Here is a 25,151-nt window from a genome sequence, read left to right on the forward strand (position 1 = left end):
CAACAACAAAAAAGTGAGACACCCTTTCTCTATTAAAAATAGGAAAATTAGGGCAGCACCCGTGGCTCAGTGAGTAGGGCGCCGGCCCCATATGCTGAGGTTGGCAGGTTCAAACTCAGCCCTGGCCAAACCGCAACAACAACAAAAAAATAGCTGGGTGTTGTGGTGGGCACCTATAATCCCAGCTACTCAGGAAGCTGAGGCAAGAGAATCACCTAAGCCCAAGAGCTGGAGGTTGCTGTGAGCTGTGATGTCACAGCACTCTACTGAAGGCAAGAAAGTGAGACTCTGTCTCAAAAAAAAAGGAAAATTAGCCAGTGGAGTTGTGTGCCTGTAGTCCCAGCTAATCAGGAGGCTGAGGCAGAAGCAGAAGGATTGTTTGAACCCAGGAGTTTGAGATTGCTGTCAGCTACCATGACACCCCAGCACTCTAGGCAGGCAACAGAGTGAAATTCTGTCTCAAGAAAGAAATCTGGCTCTGTGCCTGTGGCTTAAGCAGCTAAGGCGCCAGCCACATACACCTGAGCTGGCAGGTTCAAATCCAGCCCCTGCCCGCCAAACAACAAGGACAGCTGCAACCAAAAAAAAAAAAAAAACCGGCCTTGTGGTGGGGCTGTAGGCCCAGCTACTTGGGAGGTGGAGGCAGGAAATCACTTGCGCCTGGGAGTTGGAGGTTGCTGTAAGCTGTGATGCCATGGCACTCTACCTAGGGCAACAGCTTGAAACTCTGTCTCAAAAAAAAAAAAAAAAAGAAAAGAAATCAGCGGCGCCTGTAGTACAGTGGTTACAGCGACGGCCATATACTCCAAGGGTGGTGGGTTCGAACCCAGCCCCAGGCCAGCTAAAACAACAATGACAACTGCAACAACAACAACCAAATAGCCTGGCATTGTGGTGAGCGCCTATAGTCTCAGCTCCTTGGGAAGCTGAGGCAAGAGAATTGCTGAAGCCCAAGAGTTTGAGGTTGCTGTGAGCTGTGATGCCTCGGAACTCTATCCAGGGCAACATAGTGAGACTCTCTCAAAAAAAAAAAATCAATGGGGCAGCACCTGTGACTCAGTGGGTAGGGCGCTGGCCCCATATATGGAGGGTGGCGAGTTCAAACCTGGCCCTAGCCAAACTGCAACAACAAAAAGAATAGCTGGGTGTTGTGGCGCGCCCTTGTGGTCCCAGCTACTCGGGAGGCTGAGGCAAGAGAATCACCTAAGCCCAAGAGCTGGGGGTTGCTGTGAGCTGTGATGTCACAGCACTCTGCTAAGGGTGACAAAGTGAGACTCCGTCTCAAAAAAAAAAAAAAAAAAAGGAATCTTCTTGGCTGTGAAACAAAGAAAAAGGAAAGAAAGAAAGAAAAGGGAGGGAGGAAAGAAGAAAAAATAGAAATATGCCCAGGTTGGGCACTGCGGGAGGCTGAGCTCAGTTCAAAGCTGCAGTGAGCTCTGATGACGCCACTGCAGGCCATCCTGGGGGACAGAGCAAACAAGACGCAGCTCAAAACATTAAAAAAAAAAAAAAAAAAAGGAAAGGAAATAAAACCAGGAAGACCTGCTGCCAGCTGGTGGGGATGCCAGGATTTGAACCCAGCGTGCAGCACGGGGTTCTGCGACTTACAGCTCCCTCCCCGAGGGTCGAGCTGCCACCGTAGGGAGGTGGGGACGACAGGTCCACGCCAGGCAAGCCGTGGGCGAGAGTGGTCGCGCTTAGGAGAGCCTCGGGCTGCGCCTTGCGCCCACCGTCCGGCCCCATGGCCCTGCTGGGCGCGCTGCTCAGCTTCGCGCTGCTGGCGGCCGCGGTCGCCAGTGACTACTGGTACATCCTGGAGGTGGCGGACGCGGGCGCGCAGAGCAGCTGTCCTCGCACTCGGGGCTCTGGCGCATCTGCGAAGGTGAGCGGCCACCTCGCCCTCCTCCCTCCGCGCCGGGGTCACCCTAGGGTCGAGGAGCCGGTCGGGCAGAGGGACGGCTGCGGAGGAAGGGGTCCTGCCTGGAGCCAGGCCGGGGGCGCGGAGCCTTCCTGAGCGGAAACCAGAGACCGCTGCTGTCCTTGGCTTCTCCTGTTCTGGATCCTGCCTTGTGCAAAATCAGGGCAGGTCTCCCGAAGTTTGCCGGGGGGTGGGGTGGGGGCCACTTGCTGCTGGATGACCTGAGACTTTGTCCCTCCTCAACCTCCCAGTCAGGAGAGAAGGGTGCGCAGGGGACTGGGTCATTGTGCCAGGGCAGGGAAAGGCTGGGCTGGGGGGTGGGGGGCAGGGAGCAGGGTAGTGGGTGTGGGAGGGGACTGGGTCATTGTGCCAGGGCGGGGAAAGGCTGGGCTGGGGGGTGGGGGGCAGGGAGCAGGGTAGTGGGTGTGGGAGGGGACTGGGTCATTGTGCCAGGGCGGGGAAAGGCTGGGCTGGGGGGTGGGGGGCAGGGAGCAGGGTAGTGGGTGTGGGAGGGGACTGGGTCACTGCATCAAGGTAGGGAAAGGCTGGGCTGGGGGGGAGGGGCCTGTTCTTGTTGCCCCTCTGTGGGAGCGGCCCTTCCCCTAGCAGGGGATGTGGGAGTGCGTGTGGGGGACCTCTGGGATGACCACAAGGCTTCATCCCAGTGACTGGGAATTGGTCACCTCCTCTAGTTTAGGTAGAGAGGAGAGGGGGTTCAAACAACAGGTCCAGGAGAGAGGAGGGGTTTCCAAATGACCCTCACTGCCACCCCCTCACACCTCCTTCCCTGGTGGGGACCTGCCTGGGGCTTCCCTTGTACAGGGCCTGTGCTGGGGGCAGGAGCAGAAATGACATGTAAGAGTGTAAGCATGCTCCAGTGTATGTGTAAATGTGATTGTCAGTGTGAGTGTGTGAATACGAGGGTGTATGTAAATGACTGTCAGCATGTGTGTCTGTGTGTATGCAAATATGACTGTGTCAGCATGTGTGAGTGTGTCAGTGTGTATACGTATGAGTGTGTGCACGTGTGTGCACGTGTGTATGTGAATGACTGTGTGTGCAAGCATGTGTGTGAGTTAGCGTGTCCGTAAAGTGTATGTGAGATGGTGACAGCTGGCGATGAGGGACCTCATCCATCTGACAAGCCATGCCTCATGCTCTAAAGACTTCCCGGCCCACACATGTGTCCATACGCAGGTGACTGCACGTGCGTGAGAATCGGAGCGTACACACGCCCACATGCCTGAGTCCTGAGGGCTCCAAAGTGCGAGGCTTCCCAGCGAGTCCATTTTGCACACACCTTTTTCCTTTCAAAGCAAAATCTGTTTTTCGCACGTGACAGGGACCTCACCTCAGGGATTCCCGAGGGCCCACTTGGGTGTGAAAACAAACAGAAGGAAGGAAAATGGCTCAAGCCCAAGAGTTTGAGGTTGCTGTGAGCTGTGACGCCATGGCACTCTACCGAGGGCAACACAGTGAAACAGAAGGAAGAGCCAGGGCCTCTCATCCACATGGAGCCCCCACTCCACATCCTGGGAGTTGCCCGTGGTGTCCAGCCCGGCCTGCGTCCTCTGCTTTCCAGGGTGGAACAGTTGCATCCCCCTGGTCGACCCCTTCACCAGTGAGAGCCTGGACGTCTCTGCCTCAGAGCAGCACCTCCTTGGTGAGTTGGGGCTGCATCTTTGCCTTGCTACGGAGTCTCTTGGCCCACCCAGTCTCAGGCAGGGCCAGCTGAGGCACCCCCATCCCAGAAGGCAGAGCTGCTGCCAATGGTCCTGCTGCAGGTCTGCCACTGTCCCGGCCTGTCCTGCCGCCCTTTCAGGTTCCCTTTCAGTGCCAATGGCTCACCCCTCTGTCATTGAGAGGGGACAAGAGACAGCCCTGAGCCTGGCTGCATCTTGTGGCCCCCCTTAGGGACTCTCCTTTGTCTTTCCAAATGGGCTGCTGTAATCCAACCACTCTGGGAGGCTGAGGCCGGTGGATTGCCTGTGGTCCCAGCTACTTGGGAGGCTGAGGCAAGAGAATCTCTTGAGCCCGAGAGTTTGAGGTTACTGTGAGCTGTGACGCCAAGCACTCTACTGAGGGCAACAAAGTGAAACTCCATCTCAAAAACAAAAACAAAAACAACCAAAAGGGCTGTTGGTCTGCTTGGCCAGCAACTCCCCACTGGGGTGGGGATGATGAAGGTGCTGGGGGATCCTCCCTCCCTCTGGCCTCAGTAAGCCTGTGCCAGAGGAGAAGTGAGAGGTGGCCACTGAGAGGGTCTGGTGGGGAGATGCTGGAGCAGCACGTCACCGTCCTCCTGGCCTGAGTCCACTCTCACCGCGCCGTCATGGTGGTCCTGCCCCCGAGCCTGGTGCTCCTGGTGTGCGGCTGGGTCTGCGGCTGGCTCCCTGGCCCAGAGCACCTCACTGCTGCTTTTCACAGGCTGCCACTTCCTGCTGTGGGGTGAGTCTGGGGCCCAGGGAGTCTGCGGGGAAGGTGGGACCTGGGTCCCAGGGGTGAGTGCCGCCCTTCCTGCTGCCACTCCCTTGACCCTCCCTGGGCAGCAGTGGGTGCCCTAGATGGCCCTGGGGTCTGATGGGGTCAGGGCTTCCACTTGTGGGGTGGAAGTGGGGAGTGGCACCAGGGTGTGGGGAGCGCCAGGTCCCGCTCTGGTGGGTCAGATGGTGCTTGGGGTGTGGGGCCGGCCCCCACTGCTCCCTTGTTCTCAGACTGTCCCAGAGGGAGGAGCAAGGCAGGCAGGGTGAGAACAGCTGTCACTAGTGAGGGTCCACCAGCTGACCCAGACTACAACTGACCACGCGCTGGCACTGGGCTCCCAGGGCTCCTGGGTCCCCCCTTACACCTCTCCTCCTTGGAGAGTTCCAAGGAGTGCCTGAAGCCAGGGGTCCCTCACTGACTTTGGTGCTGCCTGCCCAACTGCCTGTCTCCCAACTGCCCAAGGCTGGTGGCCCCTGTTGTCTTGGGCCAGGGCTAAGCCGGTGGTGTCTCAGAACAGCTCCACTATCAGCACTCTCACCATAGGACAAGACCACCAGGCTGGGGTGTCCACCCAGGTGGCTTCCCTGGCTTTGAGAGGCTTTTGCGGAGATGCTGACCGGAAGTACATCCCCACAGTGAGGAAACCAGGGGCCTTGGCTTTGGTCACAGGGCACATGAGACCAGCGTGCAAGTCAAAGTCTCCTCTAGACAATGAACTCAAGGATCCAAGTGTCACCTGTGACCCTGGAGACGGTCTGTGAGTGTTCAAAATCCAGTTACAAGGGCCTTGGAAGGCAGTGACAGGAGTAATTAGGTTGGTTTTGGAACCAGCCAGGGGCAAGGGTCTGGAGGTGGCTTCAGGAGGCAGCCCACGGCAGCTGCCCAGGCAGGGGGTGCCCAGTCTGAGAGCTGGAAGTGGGGTCCAAGGCTGGCCTACCTGAAGGCCAGCCCACCAGTTCCCTCATTCAGATTCCACCATTGCTTCCCTCGAACTGTGATTCCCCACAAGTGAGTGTCACACCACTCTCAGGGGCTCCCCAGGTGGGGCCAGGGCAGGCACAGTGGGCTGCAGCACGGGGGAGAGACAGATGTCACCCCAAGGGCTCTTGCCTAAGGCCAGCTCACCTGGTGCTGCCTCCACTGGCACGGCAAGAGAGGGAGGAAGGGGCGGCGCCTGTGGCTCAGTGGGTAAGGCGCCGGCCCCATATACCGAGGGTGGTAGGTTCAAACCCAGCCCCGGCCAAACTGCAACAAAAAGATAGCCGGGCATTGTGGCGGGCGCAGCTACTCGGGAGGCTGAGGCAGGAGAATCGCCTAAGCCCAGGAGTTGGAGGTTGCTGTGAGCTGTGTGACACCACGGCACTCTACCGAGGGCAATAAAATGAAACTCTGTCTCTACGAAAAAAAAAAAAAAAGAGGGGGAGGAAGGAGGGTCCAGGATGGATGGAGGTGCCCTTCCCTGAGACAGGACCATGGGGAGCATGGTAGGCAGACAGGGCCTGAGTGTCAAATCCTACCATGATCGTCCTGCTCGGAGTTGCAGGTTCTGGCCCAGGGAGACATCCTTCAGGGGCTCTGAAGCTAGCAGAGAGGAGCTGGGCCTGGGCTCCCTCTCCAGGGAGAGTTAGGTTGAGACTCAGGCAAAGTCCCTGCAAGGGGGCTCACCCTTTGTCCTTGTTGGGCAGAGGGTCGTGTCCTCAGCCAGGCCAGATGGAAGCAGTGGTGTTTGGAGAGGGCTCAGCTGGTGGGGTAGCCGGCAGGGGCAGGGTGCAGGGACTGGGGCTCCTGCCACCTGGGCTCCCTGCTAGGGCATGACTGGCCAGCCAGAGCCTGCTTCACATCCTATTCCAAACTAAATTTGTAACTTCTGCTGCTGCTCGACCCTCTCAGGCTGGAAGCTCTGTGTGTCCTCCCTCCTGCCGTCTTCCCCCTCCATCTCCCTTCCTTCTTTCTGTCTTTGGTCCTCTAGGAGTCTCAGAGGACCAAGGTGAGAGTCTGGCACCGTGGGACCCCCAGGGCTGTGCTGATTCTTTGGTCACCAGTGAGATCCTGATCTGGCTTTGAACATCAGCCCAGATCAGTCACCTGTCCTTGGCTGGGTAATCCCAGAGGGAACACTGCGCACCCAGGAGGTGCCTGTGGGGGCTTCAGGGCCACCTGCCCCCGGCTGCCATTTCCTACAGGTGGCACCAGGGACAGGCTTCGCTGTTAGCCAGCAGCTGGGGAATAAAGGGCATGCTCTGGGCTGATCCCCCAGAGCACAGCAGACAGGAAAAGCCCCCCGAGGCCTGTGGGCTGAGGGCAACATCCAGCTCTTTGCTGGACCCTGAACTGCCAGACATAAGGTCACCTGGCACTGTCACACTATGCCAAGCCAATCACCCTTCCTTGAAGACAGCAGGTATGTGTGTGTGTGTGTGTGTGCACATTGAGTGTTGGGGGGCTGTGGAGATACAGTGTGAAGGGCATTCTGTGTGTGGGATCTGTGTGTTGGGGTACAGATGATGCTGTCTGCAGGGAACTTGTGGGGTGAGGGCTCTGGGTTTGAAGTCTGAATTGGAGTTTCTAAACTCCCTCCTCCCAAACCCCAGAGTCCACAGCCTTTAGCATCTGTCCCCATCTGGTCCCCAGAGGTACTTGGTCCAGGTCCTGGTCCAGGTCCTGCGGCAACAGACACGTGGAGCAGCCGTGCGCCCCTATCCGGCAGGTGCCCTGACCCTGGCGGGGGTCAGTGTCTACATGGGCTACTCCCACCTGGCCTTCGCGGAGACTGCCCGCCAGTACGGCCCACAGCACATGCAGAACGTCCACATCAGCTTCAGCTGGTCAGTGGCCCTGGCCTGGGGCTCCTGTGCCTCGGAGGTGCTCAGCGGCGCCCTGCTGCTCACGGCCGCCCAGGCCCTCAACCAGGGTGGCCAGCCAGACACCTCCCACTCTGTGGTCATCTGAGTCCCCAGTGGGCTGGCAGGCAGGTGATGGGGGGAGACCTCAGCTTCCCTATGCATCCCTGGGGATCCCTGGAGTTCTGGATTGGGGGAGTCTGGGGTGGCTGGGGTATCCTGGGTGTTGAGGGGCTAACCGCCCCTCAGAGATGAGAAGAGAGAGTCCAGAAAGAGGACGCAGAGGGCTGAGGGGACACGAGCTGCGTGGCAGAGCCGGGTGGCAGTCCTCGGACTCTGGGTGCTCAGCCTGTGTCCGTGCCTGCCCATGTGCTTCCCTGGAAAGTCCCTGTGTCACCACTGCCCCCGTCGAGGGACCTGGACAGTCCAGGAAGAGAAGAGTGTGCCATGCTGGGTGCTGAGGGCTGCCCTGCTCTCCAGGCCCCCAACAGCCCTCTTCAGTGGTTACCATTTACTCCATTTTACAGAGGGGGAGAGTGAGGCCCCAGTCACACAAAGCCAGGTGTCCTTGTGGCCGGGACCTCCCAGCTGCTGTTCTGTCCACTCTCCTCAGAAGGCAGGTGCTGGTGGGGAGGAGGTGAGGAGAGACTGGGGAGCCCCAGGGTGGAGCTGAGTGGGCTAGATACGCTCACCCCCACCTGGAGGGTGATTTTTACTGAACATGTCCAGGCACAGGCCACCAGTACCTCTGGGCCTGGCCTTCCACTCCCCAGCACCCTGAGGAATGGCTGCCATGTGGCCGCCTGGTGGGACCCTGACCTGGCTGGTGTGGGAGTCTAGGAAGGCTGGGGAGGGGTGGGGGAGGCCATGCCCTGGTGGAAGGGTGTGGGCCACTCATCACCTGCCTCGTGGTGGCCTGGATGAAAGATCACCACTGGGCGAGGGCCAGACAGGGAGAATGGGGATAGCCAGCTCAGACCTGAGCCATCCTGGGTCATGGATGCTGGGGCAGGCCTATGTTTATGTCAGTGGCCAGTCAGGGTGGTACAGAAGTGTCCCCAGGGGGCTGTGAAGCATCTGGAGCCGCAGATAGCCCCGTGTTAGGTGTGGGACTCATCCTGATCCTAGGACAAGTGCTGAGGGAGGTGGCAGATTCTCTGGCCCGTTCTTCCCCCTGCACCCCTTTCGCCTCCCATCATTGTTTCAAAGTGACAGGAAACTCCTGGCTCAGGGGGCTGGCACTGTTTTGATGGGACCCACTGAGGGCAGGGATATGGGAGGTGAGTGGGGCCTGCCCTTCCTCCTTGACTTTGAACATGAGGGAACACTGTGCCACTTTGCCCCAAATAAATCAACTTGTATTGTGTGTGGTGGAAGTGCTTTAGTTTTCTCTTAGAAGTTTTCAAAATAGGGCGGCGCCTGTGGCTCAGTGAGTAGGGCGCCGGCCCCATATGACAAAGGTGGCGGGTTCAAACCCAGCCCCGGCCAAACTGCAACCAAAAAATAGCCGGGCGTTATGGCAGGCGCCTGTAGTCCCAGCTGCTTGGGAGGCTGAGGCAAGAGAATCGCTCTAAGCCCAAGAGTTAGAGGTTGCTGTGAGCCATGTGACGCCACGGCACTCTACCCGAGGGCGGTACAGTGAGACTCTGTCTCTACAAAAAAAAAAATAAAAGAAGTTTTCAAAATAGATGCCCATGTCTCACAGTACTACAAGGTAAACAAACCCTGTTCCCAGCTGCGTGCATATGGGTGTGTGTGTGTGTGTGTCCATCGGTGATACCTTTGTAGACACAAAGCTCCTTGTCATTGTCATTCACAGGTCAACCCAGGGTTGGGAGGAGTCCCCAGCCTCCAAGCTGGTGCCTGGGTTGGTTTACAGGTCTGGTCCTGCCCTCTCAGTGTGGGAGGAAAGGTCTCACCCTCCTTCTCCCTCCTTCCAGCCCCGCAGCCCTGCCGAGGAGCTTCTCCTTTGGGGCGGGGGTGTGTGCGTTTCCCCCAGGCCTCTCTGACTGCAGGGGGGTGCAGACTGTAGAAGGGGGCTACCGCTTGCCTCGTTCCTTCTAGAACAACTTGCCCGCTCAGACCACCCTCACCCTCTGATCAGCCAGTCTCCATAGCAGTTGGCCCGAGGGTTCCGGTTTCATGGCTTGCTGGGTGGGCAGGCTATGCAGTCAACATTGAGAGGCAGATGTGTGGTACGCAGGGAGGAGAGCGCCTGGTTCCAGGTCGCTGATGGTAGAAGACATGACACCAGGCTTAAGGGGTGCCGTGTTATTTACAGCAAGAGGAGTGCTCTGGGAGCTGCTGTGGTCGTCCCTGTGGCTGGGTCGTTTGTCCCAGTGGGCCTGTTTCTTGCAGCCAGACGCAGGCCCCGCCTTCTTCTTCCTCCTCCATTCTCTGAGGGCGGTCTTCCCCTAGCCCACCTTTCCTCCTCCCTCCCTCTGACACATTATCTGCACTATTCTGTGTCTGCATACTATCTCCATTCTGGGAGGTGTCCTGACCCTGGTGAGGACAGGGTCCTGACCCTGGAGGTGTCCTGACCCTGGTGAGGACCCTGATTGACCCCCAGACAATCTCTAAGACAGCCCCCAGTGACTTCATCCCCTAGAGCTCTCCCCTGTGTCATCACCCCTGCCACACTGAGTCAGGGCCCACCTGAGTGTCAAATAGGAAGCGACGGAGTGTGACGAGGTCATGAGAGTCATCGCAGCTCCTGCCTGGGCCTCCCCTGAGCTAGTCAAGTAGCCTGAGGAGATGCCTGTCCAGGCAGGTGCTGAGGCCTGGGCCAACCGTCAGCGGCGACTTGCCAGTGGCAGGAGCACCACCTGGAAGTGGATTATTCATGTAGTACAGTCCCCGCTGATGTGGACTGCAACCTCAGGAGAGACTCCAAGTCAGAACCTCTAGCTGTAAGCCACTTCCCAACTCCTAACCCACAGAAACTATGAGAAATAATGATTATTGCTATTTTAAGGCACTATATTTTGGGATTATTTGTTATGCAGCTGTGGATAACCAATGCAATGGACACTTGCTTGCCCTAGGCAGGGCAGTGTAGGAGACGTGGAATTATAGGGGTTTAGAGCTGCTGGCTTCTTTTCAGAGTTATCACCTCCTCAAGCACAGGAAAGCAGTTCTGGGGCCTTGGGGAGCTCCCTGAGGTCTTGGGGAGCCCCTGGGGATCTAGTATCCCAGATTATGTATCTGTATTATTCTATAGGATGGAAGGAAAGGTGGAGGATCCTCTGCCTTAGGGCTCCTTGGCCTGACACAGGCCCCAACTCTTCCCCCCTTGCACACACTCACTGCAGGCCAAGATTACTACTAATGGTTATTCTTAGATGATAAAAACACAGGCAATTGTTTTATTCTTTTTTTTGAGACAAAGTCTCAAGCTATTGCCCTGGGTAGAGTGCTGTGGCATCGTAACTCACAACAACTTCCAACTCTTGGACTCAAGTGATCCTCTTGCCTCAGTTTTTCTATTTTTAGTAGAGATAAGGTCTTGCTTTTGCTCAGGCTGGTCTTGAACTTGTGAGCTCTAGCTATCCCCTGCCTCAGCCTCCCAGAGTGCTAGTATTACAGGCGTGAGCCACCACACCTGGCCTATTTTATTCTTTATTCTTTTTATATTAGGAAAATTTATCCATGTTTCCTCTCTTGTGTTTATGACAAGTCTCACCAGAGACTTCTTACTCTTACTCTTCTTACTCTTTTTTTTTTTTTTTTGCAGTTTTCGCCCAGGGCTGGGTTTGAACCTACCACCTCCGGCATATGGGGCCAGCGCCCTACTCCTTTGAGCCACAGGCACTGCCCTCAAAGAACCACCTTTTGGATTTGTTTATCTGTATTTTCTCCTGGCTTAACTTCTTCACTAATTCTCTCTTCACCTGTGTCTTGTGCTATTAAACCTATCCACTGAGTTACTATATATATTTTTTTTTTTTTTTTTTTGAGACAGAGCCTCAAGCTGTCACCCTGGGTAGAATGCCGTGGCATCACAGCTCACAGCAACCTCCAACTCCTGGGCTCAAGTGATTCTCCTGCCTCAGCCTCCCAAGTAGCTGGACTACAGGTGCCCACCACAACGCCCGGCTATTTTTTTGGTTGCAGCCATCATTGTTGTTTGGCAGGCCCAGGCTGGATTCAAACCTGCCAGCTCAGGTGTATGTGGCTGGTGCCTTAGCCACTTGAGCCACAGGCACCAAGCCCAGTTGCCATATTTTTGAATTCTGAAATGTCCATGTGGTCTTGTGATTTCAAGTTTTCTGCCAGACTTTTTTTGAGACAATCTCACTCTGTCACCCTGGGTACAGTGCCATGGCAGAGTCACAGCTCACAACCTCAAACTTTTAGGCTCAAGTGATCCTCCTGCCTCAGCCTCCCAAGTAGCTGGGACTACAGGTGCCTACCACAATGCCCTATTTTTAACAAAGACGGGATCTTGCTCTTGCTCAGGCTGGATTTTGCCAAACTTTTTGATCTTGCTTTGTAATTCCTGCAATATTTTATTATTTTTAAATATTTATTTATGTATTTTTGAGACAGAGTCTCACTATATCGCCTCAGTAGAGTACTATGGCGTCACAGCTCACAGCAACCTCAGATTCTTGGGCTTAAGCAATTCTCTTGCCTCAGCCTCCCAAGTAGCTGGGACTACAGGCGCCTGCCACAACACCCGGCTATTTTTTGGTTGCAGTTGTTGTTGTTTAGCAGGCCTGGGCCAGGTTCAAACCCACCAGCCTTGGTGTATGTGGCTGGTGCCCTACTCACTGAGCTATGGGCACTGAGTCATGCAATATTTTATTTTAAAATCTGTGCTAAATAACTCCATTATCTTGGTCACTTAAAGGTCTATTTATTTTGTTCATTTTGGAGGGTATTTATTTTTAGCCCTATCTTGCTCCATCCTATGCCTAGTTATTTCTGATTGAGAGAGGACCTCATACATGAATAACTGTAGAGAAAATTGGAGGCTGTGGGTGGTGTCACCGTCTTCCAGGAAGACTGACCTTAACTCCTGGCAGGCCACTAGGCCAGAGGCACTAGCAACCCCAGATCACCTTAATCAGGGATTACAGTGATGCACAGCTGAGTTTCACTCCTCATGATGGTTGGTTGCAGTCCCCTCTCCTCCCAGACATTGGCCCCACAGGCCAACCAGGCAGTGTCTCTGCCCTGGAGATGCTGTCCGGCTCCTGTCTTGGCTCTTGGTGACCACTAGGGGGCAGAAGAGCACCTAGCACTCACTAGGCGTCAGCCACGACCCGGCTAGCCTGCGCCACTGCCGCCCTCACGTGGCAAGTGTGGGATCCAGCTCACCTTCCCACCTGCCCTGGAAAGACCACCTCCCAGCCAGATTCTCATGGCTCTCCCTGACTCCCCTCTACAGGTCCCAGCCCTTCCCACCTGAGCACCCTGCGTTGGCTAGAGAGGGTCCAGGGTCCGGGGTGAGCCATCCCGCCTTGCTCACAGACATGGAGGTAGCATTCCTACTCAAGCACCATGGCAGTGACAAGTCACTGAGACCGATGGAAAACAGGGAGGGTCTTGGCACTGAGTGCCAGAGGGTGTCTGCCCATGATCAGTTTGGTAGGCTGAGCCCTAGGACCACAGTCAGCTCCCACGTGCCTTTTGCCAACTAGGAAAGCACCCATCAAGAGGTCTCACCGCCATGTGCCGGAGAACCAACACACGTTAATGCACAACTCTAGGATGGCCGTGCTGTAGGTTGCTGGGCCACACACACCCTGCACACCAGTGCCCTGCAGCCCCGCCCACAGAGCACCTCCTGCTGGCAGAAGCCACTGCCATGTTGCCCTTGTGAGACAAGAAGCCCAGGGCACCAGTATCTATCAAGCCCAGCAGGAGACAAATGGCACATGCACACCAGGACATTGGAAGAGCAGTTGATAAAGGGACAGTTGACAAAGGTGAGGCAGGTGTAGGGACAGGCCTGAAGGGATGAGGCATGTGTGGTTACAGGAACCTGGAGCCAGGGCTATGGAGGAGGAGCTGGGGAGGGGCAGAGACACAGGGCCCTCACTCTCCCCACTGCCTTATCTCCTACCATGGCTCCCCACTGGCTGAGCCCAGCAGAAATCCAGGGATGTGGTCCTGAATGTCAGTCACAGCACAGAGGGGCCCAGTGTGTGCTGAGAACCTGGTGGGTGAATGGAGCCACCCTGTACCCCGAGAGATGAGGCTGGCCGGAGGGACAACAGGCACAGGCAGAGAAGCTGCAGGCCTTTTCCTGAAGCTCTTAGGGGGTGGGAGGAGTGAGGTGGAGAGCCTCTGTCAACACTCACAATGGGAGACACTACATGCTGGCTACACGTGGCCACTGTCCAAAGGACTGTCCTTGCGTTACTACATGCTATAAAGTAGCCGAGTGGGGTGGGCACCAGGCTGCCAGCTGTTGTCCATGGGCTTGGCAACTGCACCTCTGGCTCCAGTGGCCCCAGTCAACTCTCTACACCCCATCTCCTCCTGGGCCGTGGTCTCTCCCCCTCCCCCCAGGACACTCTTGTGGTTTGAACCCCTGTCTCCCCCCCACCAGGCCTCACACCTGTCTCACTTCCTTTCCCATCAGCCTCTGGCAGGTGGGGTCTGTGGTTTCTCTGCTGACTTCCTCTCCCCCAGGGGAGGGGAGACTCTGGGGAGCTGGAGGGGCACAAGGGTATGGCTGGAGGGCAAGTGGGGCTCCTGCTTCAAAGCCCACCATGGCTGTCCTCTGACTGTGGCTGGCATGATCTGGCTTCTGCCTTCCCCCTGGGGGTGTCCCCTGCACCCTACACTCCAGCCACATTCCCTATCTGTCCCAAACACCTTTCCCTCCAGTAAGCTTATGCTGCTGAAGGTCCCTGCCTGAGGGCTGTTCACTCATCGTAAAGGAGGCCTCCTCTATGAAGGCTGAAGGCCCCCTTCCCTGTGAGCCACAGGCCTCTCCCCACCCCTGGTTCCTAAGACACTCTATTTTATAGACACCCTTCAGGGTGAGCACCTGCCCCACCCAGACAGTGGGAACCTGTTTATGCAATAGGCTGCCTGCTGAGCAGTGGGCTCAGAGCCTTGGATGTTCTCAGCAACACCGGATGTCTGCTGGATGCATGATCAGCTTCAACCATCCCTTAACTCTAAATATGGGCCCTCAGGTTCAAATGGTGACTCCATGGCTTGTCCCTGGCCCAGCTGAGAGTTGCACACACCCAGCAGTAACAGTGAATCACTATGGCAGCAACTCTCAACTGGGGCTGGGGGTGTGCTCACTGCATCTTGTAAACACTCCCTAGGTTATTAGTGAATCGAGCCCACTCCTTGCAGAGAATCCCTTTATCCCCTTTTCTATAATAGATTGGTTGCTGTTGTTGTTTTCCAGAGTCTCACTCCGCTGCCCAGGCTAGGGTGCATGGTGTCAGCCTAGCTCACAGTAACCTCTAACTCCCGTGTGCAAGGTATCCTCCCGAGTAGCTGTAACTATAAGTGAGCACCACCACACCCAGCTATTTTTTTCTATTTTTAGCAGAGGTTGCTCTCACTCTTGCTAAGGTGGTCTCGAACTCCTGAACTCAAGGGATCCTCCTGCCTCCACCTCACAGAGTGCTAGGATCACAGACATAGCTACCATGCCTAACCTAGATGGGTTTTCTGTTTGTCTTCATGGGGAGACCAGTTATGGATTTTAGAGTCCTAAGTCCTTGGCTCAAACTCTATTTCTGCCATTACTGGGTATGTGGCCTTGAACGCTTCCCTCAGCATCTCAAGGGGAGCTGGGTGCCCATGCAAGGTACCCAGGTATCACCTGTTAAAATTCTAGCTGGGCATGCGCGGTGTGGGACACGAGGCGTAACAGGCTGCCAGGAGATGAGCGGGCTGAGCAGTGGTTAGAGAGCAAGGCTTCACCTGCGGCGGGTGCTACTTAAGTGCCACCTACCCACCGCCCCTGCGTCCTGGGCCATCCCTCCCACCAGCACTAGGGGCAGCGCTCCGGGGTCGCCTCCACGGCCCCTGCCCCGAGCCTGCACGGCAGGCTCACTATGGGTGGGGGTCTTCGCTGTAGTCGACGCTTCGGCCGTGGTGGGCCTCAGGGCTTGACCCTGGCCTGGTCACCGTGTCGCTGCGCAGGTCCACTACCTGGGCCGGGAACCCCCTTCCCGCTCCCAGATCCCCAAGCCCAGAGGATCCCGTGCCCCAGGACCGGGGTCCAGGCCAGTTCGCGGAGCATTACAGGGGCAGCCCTCGGCTCCCCATCCCTGCGGGAACTGCGGAGAGAGCCCTTTCCTCCCCTACTAGGGCGGCATGTAACTGCGGGGTCTGCACGGCCAGAATTCCCAGACTCGGTCTCCGCCGACCTGGGCCGGGCGTGCCGGCCCCGCTGCGCGCCGGGAGTCGTAGTTCGGGCTGCGTCACGGAGGCATGCTGGGAGTTGTAGTTCAGGCTGCGTCGCGGAGGCATGCTGGGAGTTGTAGTTCAGGCTGCTTCGTGGCGGAGACCGCGCGAACCCCAGACGGAGCCTAAGAGTTCTGCTTACTGGAAGGGAAACCGAGGGTGGGCGAGCTTTTGTAAAGCAGGTGTTCATGTGGCTCTTAACGTGTACCAGGCACTGCTCCAGGCGCCTTACGAATGTTAACTCAGTTAAGCCTCCCAATAATTGTAGGACACAAGTACTCTGTGGTTGGTTTACAGACGGGGAAACTGAGGCGCTAGCAGCTAATGAGTATGCCCAGGACACTTGGGTAGGAATTTGTTGGGACTGGGCGCGCTGTTCAAAGTCCAGCTCAGAATCAGTTGTTACTTTTTACATTGTCCCTAAAAAGTAGTTTCTGGTCATTTGCTTTTTCAGTACGGACTTGCTAAGCACCTGTTGCGCCCCAGGCATTGTCTGGGTGCCAGGCAGGGGACACATAGGTGGATGCATCGGGTCCCAGCTTGCAGCCTTATGGGGTGAGATACGAGAGAGAGTGCCTGCGCCATATAGCTCTACCCTGTAGGCTGGATGCTAGTGAAGGGCCACAGCTGACTGCGTTTGAGGTTTGAGGTTGGGTTTCCCGCTTGCCAGCTGTGTAGCCTCAGACAAGCCTCAGTTTCCTCAACTGCAAAGTGGGCTGTTGAGAGGAGTTGCTGACTGGATGTGTTTAGTGTTTTGACTAGGGCCTGGCTCTCGGTAAGTGCCATGTCTGAGTGCTCACTCTGCTGCAGCTGTTACCATCGTGGTCATGATCACAACCTGGAGCCCCAGAAACCCTGGGCTGCTGCTGCTGTGGGTATGCTCTGACTCAGCCTGGATGGTGGAATGACCTTCCCTCACCCAGGGAGGACAGGGACCCAGCCCCACTCAAAAGTCTGGAACACAGACTACATGATGTTGTCTGTCTCCTGTGGGAGAAAGTGGGTCCAAGAAGGGCCACAGTGGATCAGAGGCCATGGTGTCTGGTGAGGGTGCCCCTCTGTAGGAGACCAGATGATTCAAGGGAAGGAGAAGCCAGAGTTAAGCTTTGAATGCTCTGTAATTATAAGAAACACCTGTGACATAACAGCTCCATAACACCTTGGTGATAAGGGCATGGGGAAGGGATTCGGCTCTCCTTAACATGAGAACACCAGCATCAGTGCTTGGCAGTCTCCACACCTGTGGTGCAAATAGCCACGGGATCACTTTTTTTTTTTCAGTTTTTTTTGGCCAGGGTGGGCCTGCCACCTTTGGTATTTGGGTCCGGCACCCTACTCCTTTGAGCCCCAGGCGCCACCCAGCCACGGGATCACTTCCATGAGTAGCTGCAGGAGCCCTTGATTCATTCTCTCACAGACTCGCTCATTCTTTTTTTTTTAGTATTAGATGACTCACTCATTCTAATTCTTGCTTCCTCCTGCTCGGAGGGTGTCTGCTCGGTGCCCTTCTATGAAGACTGCTAAGATTCGAGTGCCCTTCTATGAAGACTCCTAAGATTCACTCTCCTACTAAGACTCTCTCTCTCCTGCTAAGGCAAGTTGCCCTCCTGCACCTAAGGGGAGTTGATCCCGAGTAAGGTAGCACAGTAGTCCACGTCCAGACAGTTAGATAGTCCAGGGCCGGAGACCTGGTGTTCCAGGCCCAGGCACCCCTCCGTGAAGAGGGTACTGGTCCTGCACCAGATGCTCTACCACGGACCAGTGTCCAGTCGGGACTGAGGACTTTGGGGCAGCAGTGCAGCCCACCCTCCAGCACTCAGATCTTCAGGGTAGGGGACAAAACACTGCTCACAAGAGGATCACAGGGAGCAGCTGTGACAGGCCTGCTTGAAACAGTACGCAGGCTTCCTGGAGGAAGCAACGAGTAGGCTGAGGTTTGAAGCATCAGGCCTTGGGTGGAGGGAATAGCATGGGTGAAGGCTGGTTGTGGGGGTAGGAAGGAGCTGGGAGATAGGACTAAAAGCTACGTGCAGAGCTGGGTAAGCTCTCAGGGCTGTTCATCTCTCCAACTTAAGCCTGGTGGGGCCACCCTGAAGGAGGCTGTGGCCCCAAGGAGCGCCATCTGCTAGGAAGGCTCACCGCCCTCCCCCACTCTGGGACCTCTCTGGGCCTGACCCACAATCTTCACCAAATTCCTGGCCCTTAGAAAACAAGCCCCTTATCTCATTGTCTGGCTCCAGCCCTTCTGCTGGGAAGTGGGGGGCAGGGAATAGAGGCCTCCATGGGAAGGAAGGGAGGTGGATGGGCTGTCCTGGGGCCGGAGCAGGGAGAAAGGGGCAAACGCACAGGCCCTGGGCACCTCCCAGCCATGGCAAAGCCACAGGGTGGCCTCCTGTTTGTTTGCAGACAGGCCATCTTCCAATTGCAGCCTCCTATCTGTCCTCACAGCAGCCTTGGGGGAGGAGGACTGGCCAGGGAAGTTAGGACCATCCCAAGCCCAAAGACCTCAGCCAGGCAACACAGCTGTCTTCAAACCTGGCTTTTCTCCACCCAAAGCAGAGCTTCTCCCCAGAGAGGTGGCCTCTTTCTGGGCTGGCCCCTTCTGCCAGGTCCTCCTGCCTTGCCCCAGTGAGGTCTGCAGCATGGAGGGGGCAAGAAGAATGGGCTGAAGGTGGAGAGCCCTGGGTACAGTGAGACATGTTACAGACAGACCCTCTGACCACAGCTTGGCTCCTGGGGGTTGTCTGGGCTTGTGCTTTTGTGCATGTGTGTTTGTATGTAAGCATGTGTGTGTCCCTGGCTACATCTGAGATCTGATTTGTCTTGCTGGTAAGTGGGGGACAGGCCACAGCTTCCAGGCTGGGATGTGAAGCCCAAAGCTCCCTGTGGGGCCAATTTTACTTGCCCTCTGACCCTGTGCTCATTCCTTCCTCCCTGTCGCTGTAATTCTTCTCAGTAGGAGGCTGACTGTCACCAGAGGTTATGGGGTCATCTCTTGCCTCACTCAGGCCTGCCCTTCCAGCTGCTCCCTTCTCTCCCCAGCTATTGCCCTTGGTAGGGCCACCCTGGGCTCCTGCATGAGTCTGGCCCCTGCAGTCTGGCAGTTGCTCCCAAACTTTGAGTGCTACATCTATCTCTGGGTGTTTCGGGGCCTCTTGGTGGGGCCCCCTCCCAGGCTCTCTGGGATCTGGCCTCTCCTGCTTCCCAGCTGCCTCCCCCGCTCCCCTTTCCAGCTCAATTGCGACATTTCTGTTCCCTGAATGTGGTGGCCTCTCTTTCACCCCCAGATCTCTGCACCTGTGTTCCTGGAAACCCCCAACCATTGGCACGTGTCCCGGCACCACTTTCTCAGTCTTCAGGCCACAGCTGAGACACTTCTTCCTCCAGGAAGCCCCCCATCCCCAGCCCAGAAGGCAAGGGAAGTGGCCCTCCTTCAGGAGTGCCCATAGCACCTTTTCTGCCCACTGCCCGGAATCAGCACAGGGTCACGGCCTGTGGGTCACAGCTGCACGTTTATTCCTGTGACTTCTCTGTCTGACCAGTGCTGTAAGCATGCAGAGGCCACATGCCCTTGTCCTTTGGTGCGTCCTCCATGCCTAGCACATAACCTGGGCCACAGGACTTGGCAGATTCAGCTAAATGACTGATTAGGAAGGGACGCATGGCTTAACACTCCTGACCTTAGGACCCCGGGCAGCATGGTTGTACTGTTTGCAGCTCCCTGTGCAGGAGGGCCTGGGGGGCCCTTTCAAGCATTTGGAGGTCCCCAAGGCAGCCCCCTCCCTGGTCCTGGGCCTTCTTAGGAGATTTATTTGCCACTCCCCAGAGCAGTGGAAGAACACCAGATGGACTTGAAGGGGACTCAACTCAGTCCAGGTGGGCTCCCTGGCACCTGGCCAGGCGTGGGCCCTGGGTGTGGGCACACGCTCACACACACTCACAGGGCTTAGTGTGAGTATTCCTGTAACGCTGGGCGCTGGCAGGAAGTGAGCGGTGGGGAGGCTGCTGCTGGGAACCCGGGGCTGGCCCCGCTGAGATAAAGGAGGCAGCAGATTGGAGCTGGAGATAGCGGCCCCAGGGCCTGGTAAACATGTATGGGGGGAAATGTCCTTTCCATCCCACCCCCTTGGCCCTGAGCCAGCAGGATCTATAGAGCACTGGCCTGGGCCCAATACGAATAGCCTGGGAGTATCAGGGAGAACAGCTCACACCACCACCAGCATTCCAGCTGGGCAGAGCAGGGGGCATGCACTTGGCCCTGCACCTCCCCCACTGGGAGGAAAATCAGGCAGAAATCCAGAGTGACCTGTTCCCATGAGGGTGGGAGACCAGGAGAGAACAGGAGTGCAGAGCAGATGGGCTCTGCAGACTCACTGCGCTGGGCTTGAGGGTGAAGGAGCTGGGGAAACCCTGCACTGCCAAGCAGAGGGGACACCATGGCCAGCCATTCAACCATTAGCTCCTGGCTGTGCAGGGCCAGAGCCAGGCTGGCTAGGAGCTATGCATGGTGGGTGCTCAAATACACTTGTTTTTCAAAAGAAATATGCCACTCATACAGAAAAGCCCAGGAAGCATCCTTGTGCAGGGTTACAGATAAACATGTATAGCAAACTCCTATGTTGTGGCCATGCATATGGAGAAATAGACTATGGCCAGGATTCCAGAAGCTTCCTCCCCATCTGTGACTGCTCCCTCTCCCGGAAGTTAAAGCTGCCCTCACTTTTATGATCGTGATTTGCTTTTATTTACTGTTTTACCACTGTGTATATATCTTCAACAAAAGTTGAGTGTCGGGGCGGCGCCTGCGGCTCAGTGAGTAAGGCGCCGGCCCCATATACCGAGGGTGGTGGGTTCAAACCCAGCCCCCGCTGAACTGCAACCAAAAAATAGCCGGGCGTTGTGGTGGGCGCCTGTAATCCCAGCTACTCGGGAGGCTGAGGCAGGAGAATTGCGGAAGCCTTTCTGCTCAAGAGGTTGCTGTGAGTCCTGTGACATCATGGTACTCTACTGAAGGCCGTAAAGTGAGACTCTGTCTCTATATAAAAAAAAAAAAAAAATGTTGAGTGTCGGCTGGGTGCCTATGGCTCAAGCGGCTAAGGCACCAGCCACATACACCTGAGCTGGCGGGTTCGAATCCAGCCCGGGCCCGCCAAACAACAATGACGGCTGCAACCAAAAAATAGCCGGGAGTTGTGGCGGGCGCCTGTAGTCCCAGCTACTCGGGAGGCTGAGGCAGGAGAATCGCTTAAGCCCAGGAGTTGGAGGTTGCTGTGAGCTAAGATGCCACAGCACTCTACCCAGGGTGACAGCTTGAGGCTCTGTCTCAAAAAAAAAAAAACAAAACAATAGTTGAATGTGACTTGTGTTTCATCTTTACAGAAGTGGTATCAGTGTGCTGGGGGAGGGGGGTCAGCGTGATGTTCACAAGTCACTGGCGTCACGGCTGTCAGTCCTTCTCCGCAACTTCTGCGTGCCTTTCCCCCGCCTGCCTAGACTGCAGCTAAATTCTTCACTCTGCCTGTTTAGGAACCCGGGTTGTTGACCAATGCTGCCTGCGAGTATTTTAGTCCTGTCTCAGGGTACAGGTGGCGGGTGAGGGTGGAACTGCTGAGTCTGGAGTCACCTCCAGCCTTACAGGATAGTGACAAACCCTTTCCCAAAGTGGTGGAAATGATTCTTTTCTCACTTTCCCGTTGCTGGTCTATCTTGATGACACTTAGCACCATGACGCTTCTTTTTTTTTTTTTTTTAATTTTTAATTTCAGCTTCCTTGTTCATTCTTCTTCGTTTGAAGTACTCTTTTTTTGTTGTTCATTTTCTTCTTTCTCTGGAGATGCTCTGTCCTGCTGTTTTTTTTTATGTTAGTAGAGACGGGGTCTTACTCTGGCTCACTGCTGTTCATACAGGTCTCGAACCTCTGAGCTCAGGCAATCCACCCGCCTCGGCCTCCCACAGCGCTGGGACTACAGGCGTGAGCCACCACACCCGGCCGCATCATGACGCTTCTTAATTCCAGCCACTTCGGTGGGTGTGTGGTGGTGTCTTATGATTTTAATCTGCTCTTTCTGGTACCTGGTGGAGTGGTGTGCCTCCTCCCATGTTTGAGCCATCTGGAGCCCTCTTTTGTGAAGCGCCCATGTTGGCCCACTTTGGGAGTTCAGACAGAAATTGCCCCTCTGGCAGTCCGGTGACCTGCCCCAGGGAATCCTTGCACTCTGCTCTGCCCTGTCCGGGCCTATGGGGCTGAATGTCAGGCTGGAGATCAAAGGTGACTTGACCTGCAGAGAGAAGGCCTTGGTCAGGAGAGAAAAGAGAAACATTGACACTGCCTGTCGCTGGGGAATGAGAGGTGGTCTTGGGTCAGTCCTGAATATACTGAGCCTCAAAAAGCCTGGTGAAAGGATGGTGCCTGTGGCTCCAGCCCCATATACCAGAGGTGTGGGTTCAAACCTGGCCCCAGCCAAAAAAAAAAAAAAAAAGCTTGTGAACAAAGTGGCCCCATGCTGGGCTGTGATCCTCCCCCTACCGCCCCCTCTCTTCATAGTTGAGGGGGGACTACTAGCCTTACAGGAGAGTGACAAACCCTTTCCCAAAGCGGTGGAAATGATCCCTTCTCTCACTTTCCCCTTGCCTGTCTATCTGGATGGCACTCAGCATCAACATCCTTCTTAATTTTAGTCATTCTGGTGGGTGTGTGGTGGTTTCTTGTCATTTTTTTTTTTTTTTTGTAGAGACAGAGTCTCACTGTAGAGACCTGTGACGTCACACAGCTCACAGCAACCTCTAACTCTTGGGCTTATGCGATTCTCTTGCCTCAGCCTCCCAAGCAGCTGGGACTACAGGCGCCTGCCACAACGCCCAGCTATTTTTTGGTTGCAGTTTGGCGGGGGCCGGGTTTGAACCCGCCACCCTCTGCATATGGGGCCGGCGCCCTACTCACTGAGCCATAGGCACCGCCCGGTTTCTTGTGATTTTAACCTGCTCTTTTACACAGTCCCTCACACAGAGGCACCTGGGCTTTGGGACCCAGTGGCATGGGGACACCAGGAGTTACAGGCCTTAAGTGCTTCTCAGGGGCCTTTGGGGGAAAGATTCAGAGTCCCGGAGGCCTGCAGGAAAGTGGGACCTGAAGCTGACAGCCAGTGGGCGGAGCTGCAATCCCGGCGGAAAACCCTCGGGGACCATAACCCAGGGCTCCCGCTGTGGCTGGGAAGCAGCCAGCCTTCCAGGAACTGGGCTTTGGGGTGGGGGTGGGGAAGCCCGTGGGGGAGCCCAGCAAGCCCAGGGCTGTATCCTCTCTCCAGGGCCTTCCTGAGAGGCTGGGGGCTGTGGTGTGGATGGGCAGGGGACCGAGCCCAGGGACCCTGGGGACGTCCCCTTCTCAGGCTGAGACCAGCTCAACCTCTGTTGCTTCTGCCCCGCCTGCTCCCCGCACCCGGGGGGCCAGCCTGCAAGCCCCTCCAGCCAGCTCAGCAGCTGGGTACACAGTTCAGCGTGCGTTATTTACTGCTGCAGCTTCCTCCTCCTTCCAGGAACTTGTCCTCCAGCTTCGGGCAGCCTCTGATTAGGCAGCAGACCTCTAATCTCCCTCGGATCTCCTTTACTGGCATCCACCTCTAGCTTCCTGTTACTGGGCCTGGACCGTAGCACGGGCTCAGCTCTGAGCCAGCTGGTCCCCTGCTGGGTCTTGGGCCTCGGTTCTGGCCTTTCAGCCCACCAGGCAGAGAGGACAGAAGGGTCAGATGCCGGGCATCAGGCATGGTGGCCATCTGGGGGCAGGTCCTATTCCATAGATACTCTGCTGGGTGCAGAGGACCCAAGGGTGAGCAGGCTGCAGGCTCTGCCCCTTGGAGCTCAGGGTCCAGCAGGGGAACATGCTACTCCCTTTGCCCTTCCTGGCATTGCAGAGTACCCACAGAGGACACCCTTCCCCTAGGAACCCCCTCCTCCAACTCCTGCTGCCACCAGGGAGAGCCCTTGTGGGGAGTAAGTAGATGCAGGAAATGGGAGCCGCATGGATGGAAGATGGGGCTTGTAGTCTGCCGCTCTCTGCAGACACAGAATTCCAGGGTGGGCCTCCTGACTCCCCCAGAGAAGTCCTGGCTTCCCAGAGTCACAAGGGTGTGGGCAAGAATAGCTGCCCGGCCCCACCGAAGGCCCGAATCCAGGGACAGGCAGAGCCTACCTTGTCCATAAGCAGAATCCCAACAACTGCTCCAATGCTGCAGACCTACTGTGCACCCCGGCTCCAGGCTCTCCCATTGGTCATTTTACCCAGAGATGGGATTTCAACACAAGTTCCTTAGCACTGAAGAGCACCCTCCTTCGGCACCCTGTGGAGGAAGTTTTGCCCTCTGCCATCTTGTCCTCTGTCCCCTGTACCATAGGCCTAATTGCTCTCCCCCCAGCAGCCTTGCAGAAGATGGAGCACAGCTATTGTAGGGGTACCCTGGGCCTGGCTCCCCAGTTGGGGGTTCTTTGGAAGGATGGTTGGAACTTGAGGCTGAGAGATGGACCAAAGAGGCGGGCACCTGGGACCCCGTCAGGGCTAGGGGTCCGAGGGCTCTCTTGCTGACCTGGCCTCCAAAAGGGGATACACAGGATGAGCCATTATGGTGGGGAGGAGAATTTTGTACTTACTATTTAAATCTCATTCTTTTAAAATGCCATCTTTTGTGCATATTTTAGAATGCAAGTAATATATTCATACAGTCATGGAAATGTGTAATCTATAAATAACCATGCATATATCATTTTTATTGGAGGGTGCATGATCCAAGCAGTGTGAAGGCTGACAGGTCTTATAATTTTTTACCCTGGGCACCTGCCCGCTGAACTTGAAGTGCAGGGTGGCAGGATGAAGGAAGGTCCCATGTTGAGAAACCTGGAGAGCTGGCTAGGTGGGGATCACAGGCAGGACTGAAGACCAGGGGATGGCCTGGGCCAGCTGGGGGTTGGGCTTCTCTCTGGTGGGCACTTGCCCCTATTGGGAACAGAGACAAGGGTGGCGCCTGTGGCTCAGTGAGTAGGGCGCCGGCCCCATATACCGAGGGTGGTGGGTTAGAACCCAGCCCCAGGCAAACTGCAACAACAACAACAACAAAAAATAATAGCCAGGTGGCGCCTGTGGCTCAACAGGTAGGGCGCCGGTCCCATATGCCGGAGGTGGCGGGTTCAAGCCCAGCCCCGGCCAAAAATAAATAAAAAAAAATAAAAATAATAATAGCCACTCATTGTGGTGGACACCTGTAGTCCCAGCTACTCGGGAGGCTGAGGCAAGTGAATCGCCTCAGCCCAAGAGCTAGGGGTTGCTGTGAGCTGTGATGCCACAGCACTTTACTGAGGGTAACAAAGTGAGACTCTGTCTCTAAAAAAAAAGGAACAGAGACAAGACTGGGCTGGCCCTGGCCCTGGGGTTTGGGGCCTAGGCTCAAGGACTCCATGCTGGGACCATGAGGACCATATGCAGGACTAGCAGCTGCTTAGGCATGTCCCTCTGTTGAGCAGCCCTGGAGTCC

General features: G+C 56.1%; 2 protein-coding genes across 2 annotated transcripts in view; both read left to right on the forward strand.

Moving 5' to 3' along the window:
• TMC8 (transmembrane channel like 8) overlaps positions 1-25,151 on the forward strand; it is a 256,022-nt gene that overhangs the window by 89,151 nt on the left and 141,720 nt on the right. The window lies entirely within an intron of this gene.
• On the forward strand, positions 1,375-8,592 carry TMEM235 (transmembrane protein 235). The gene is given in 6 exon segments (XM_053570584.1): positions 1,375-1,826; positions 1,829-1,882; positions 3,501-3,581; positions 4,231-4,303; positions 4,305-4,366; positions 7,110-8,592. Coding segments are annotated over 6 exon segments (597 nt in total). The 5' UTR covers positions 1,375-1,741; the 3' UTR covers positions 7,352-8,592.

Source organism: Nycticebus coucang, chromosome 18 (genome assembly GCF_027406575.1).
Source record: "Nycticebus coucang isolate mNycCou1 chromosome 18, mNycCou1.pri, whole genome shotgun sequence".
Classification (NCBI taxonomy): Eukaryota; Metazoa; Chordata; class Mammalia; order Primates; family Lorisidae; genus Nycticebus; species Nycticebus coucang.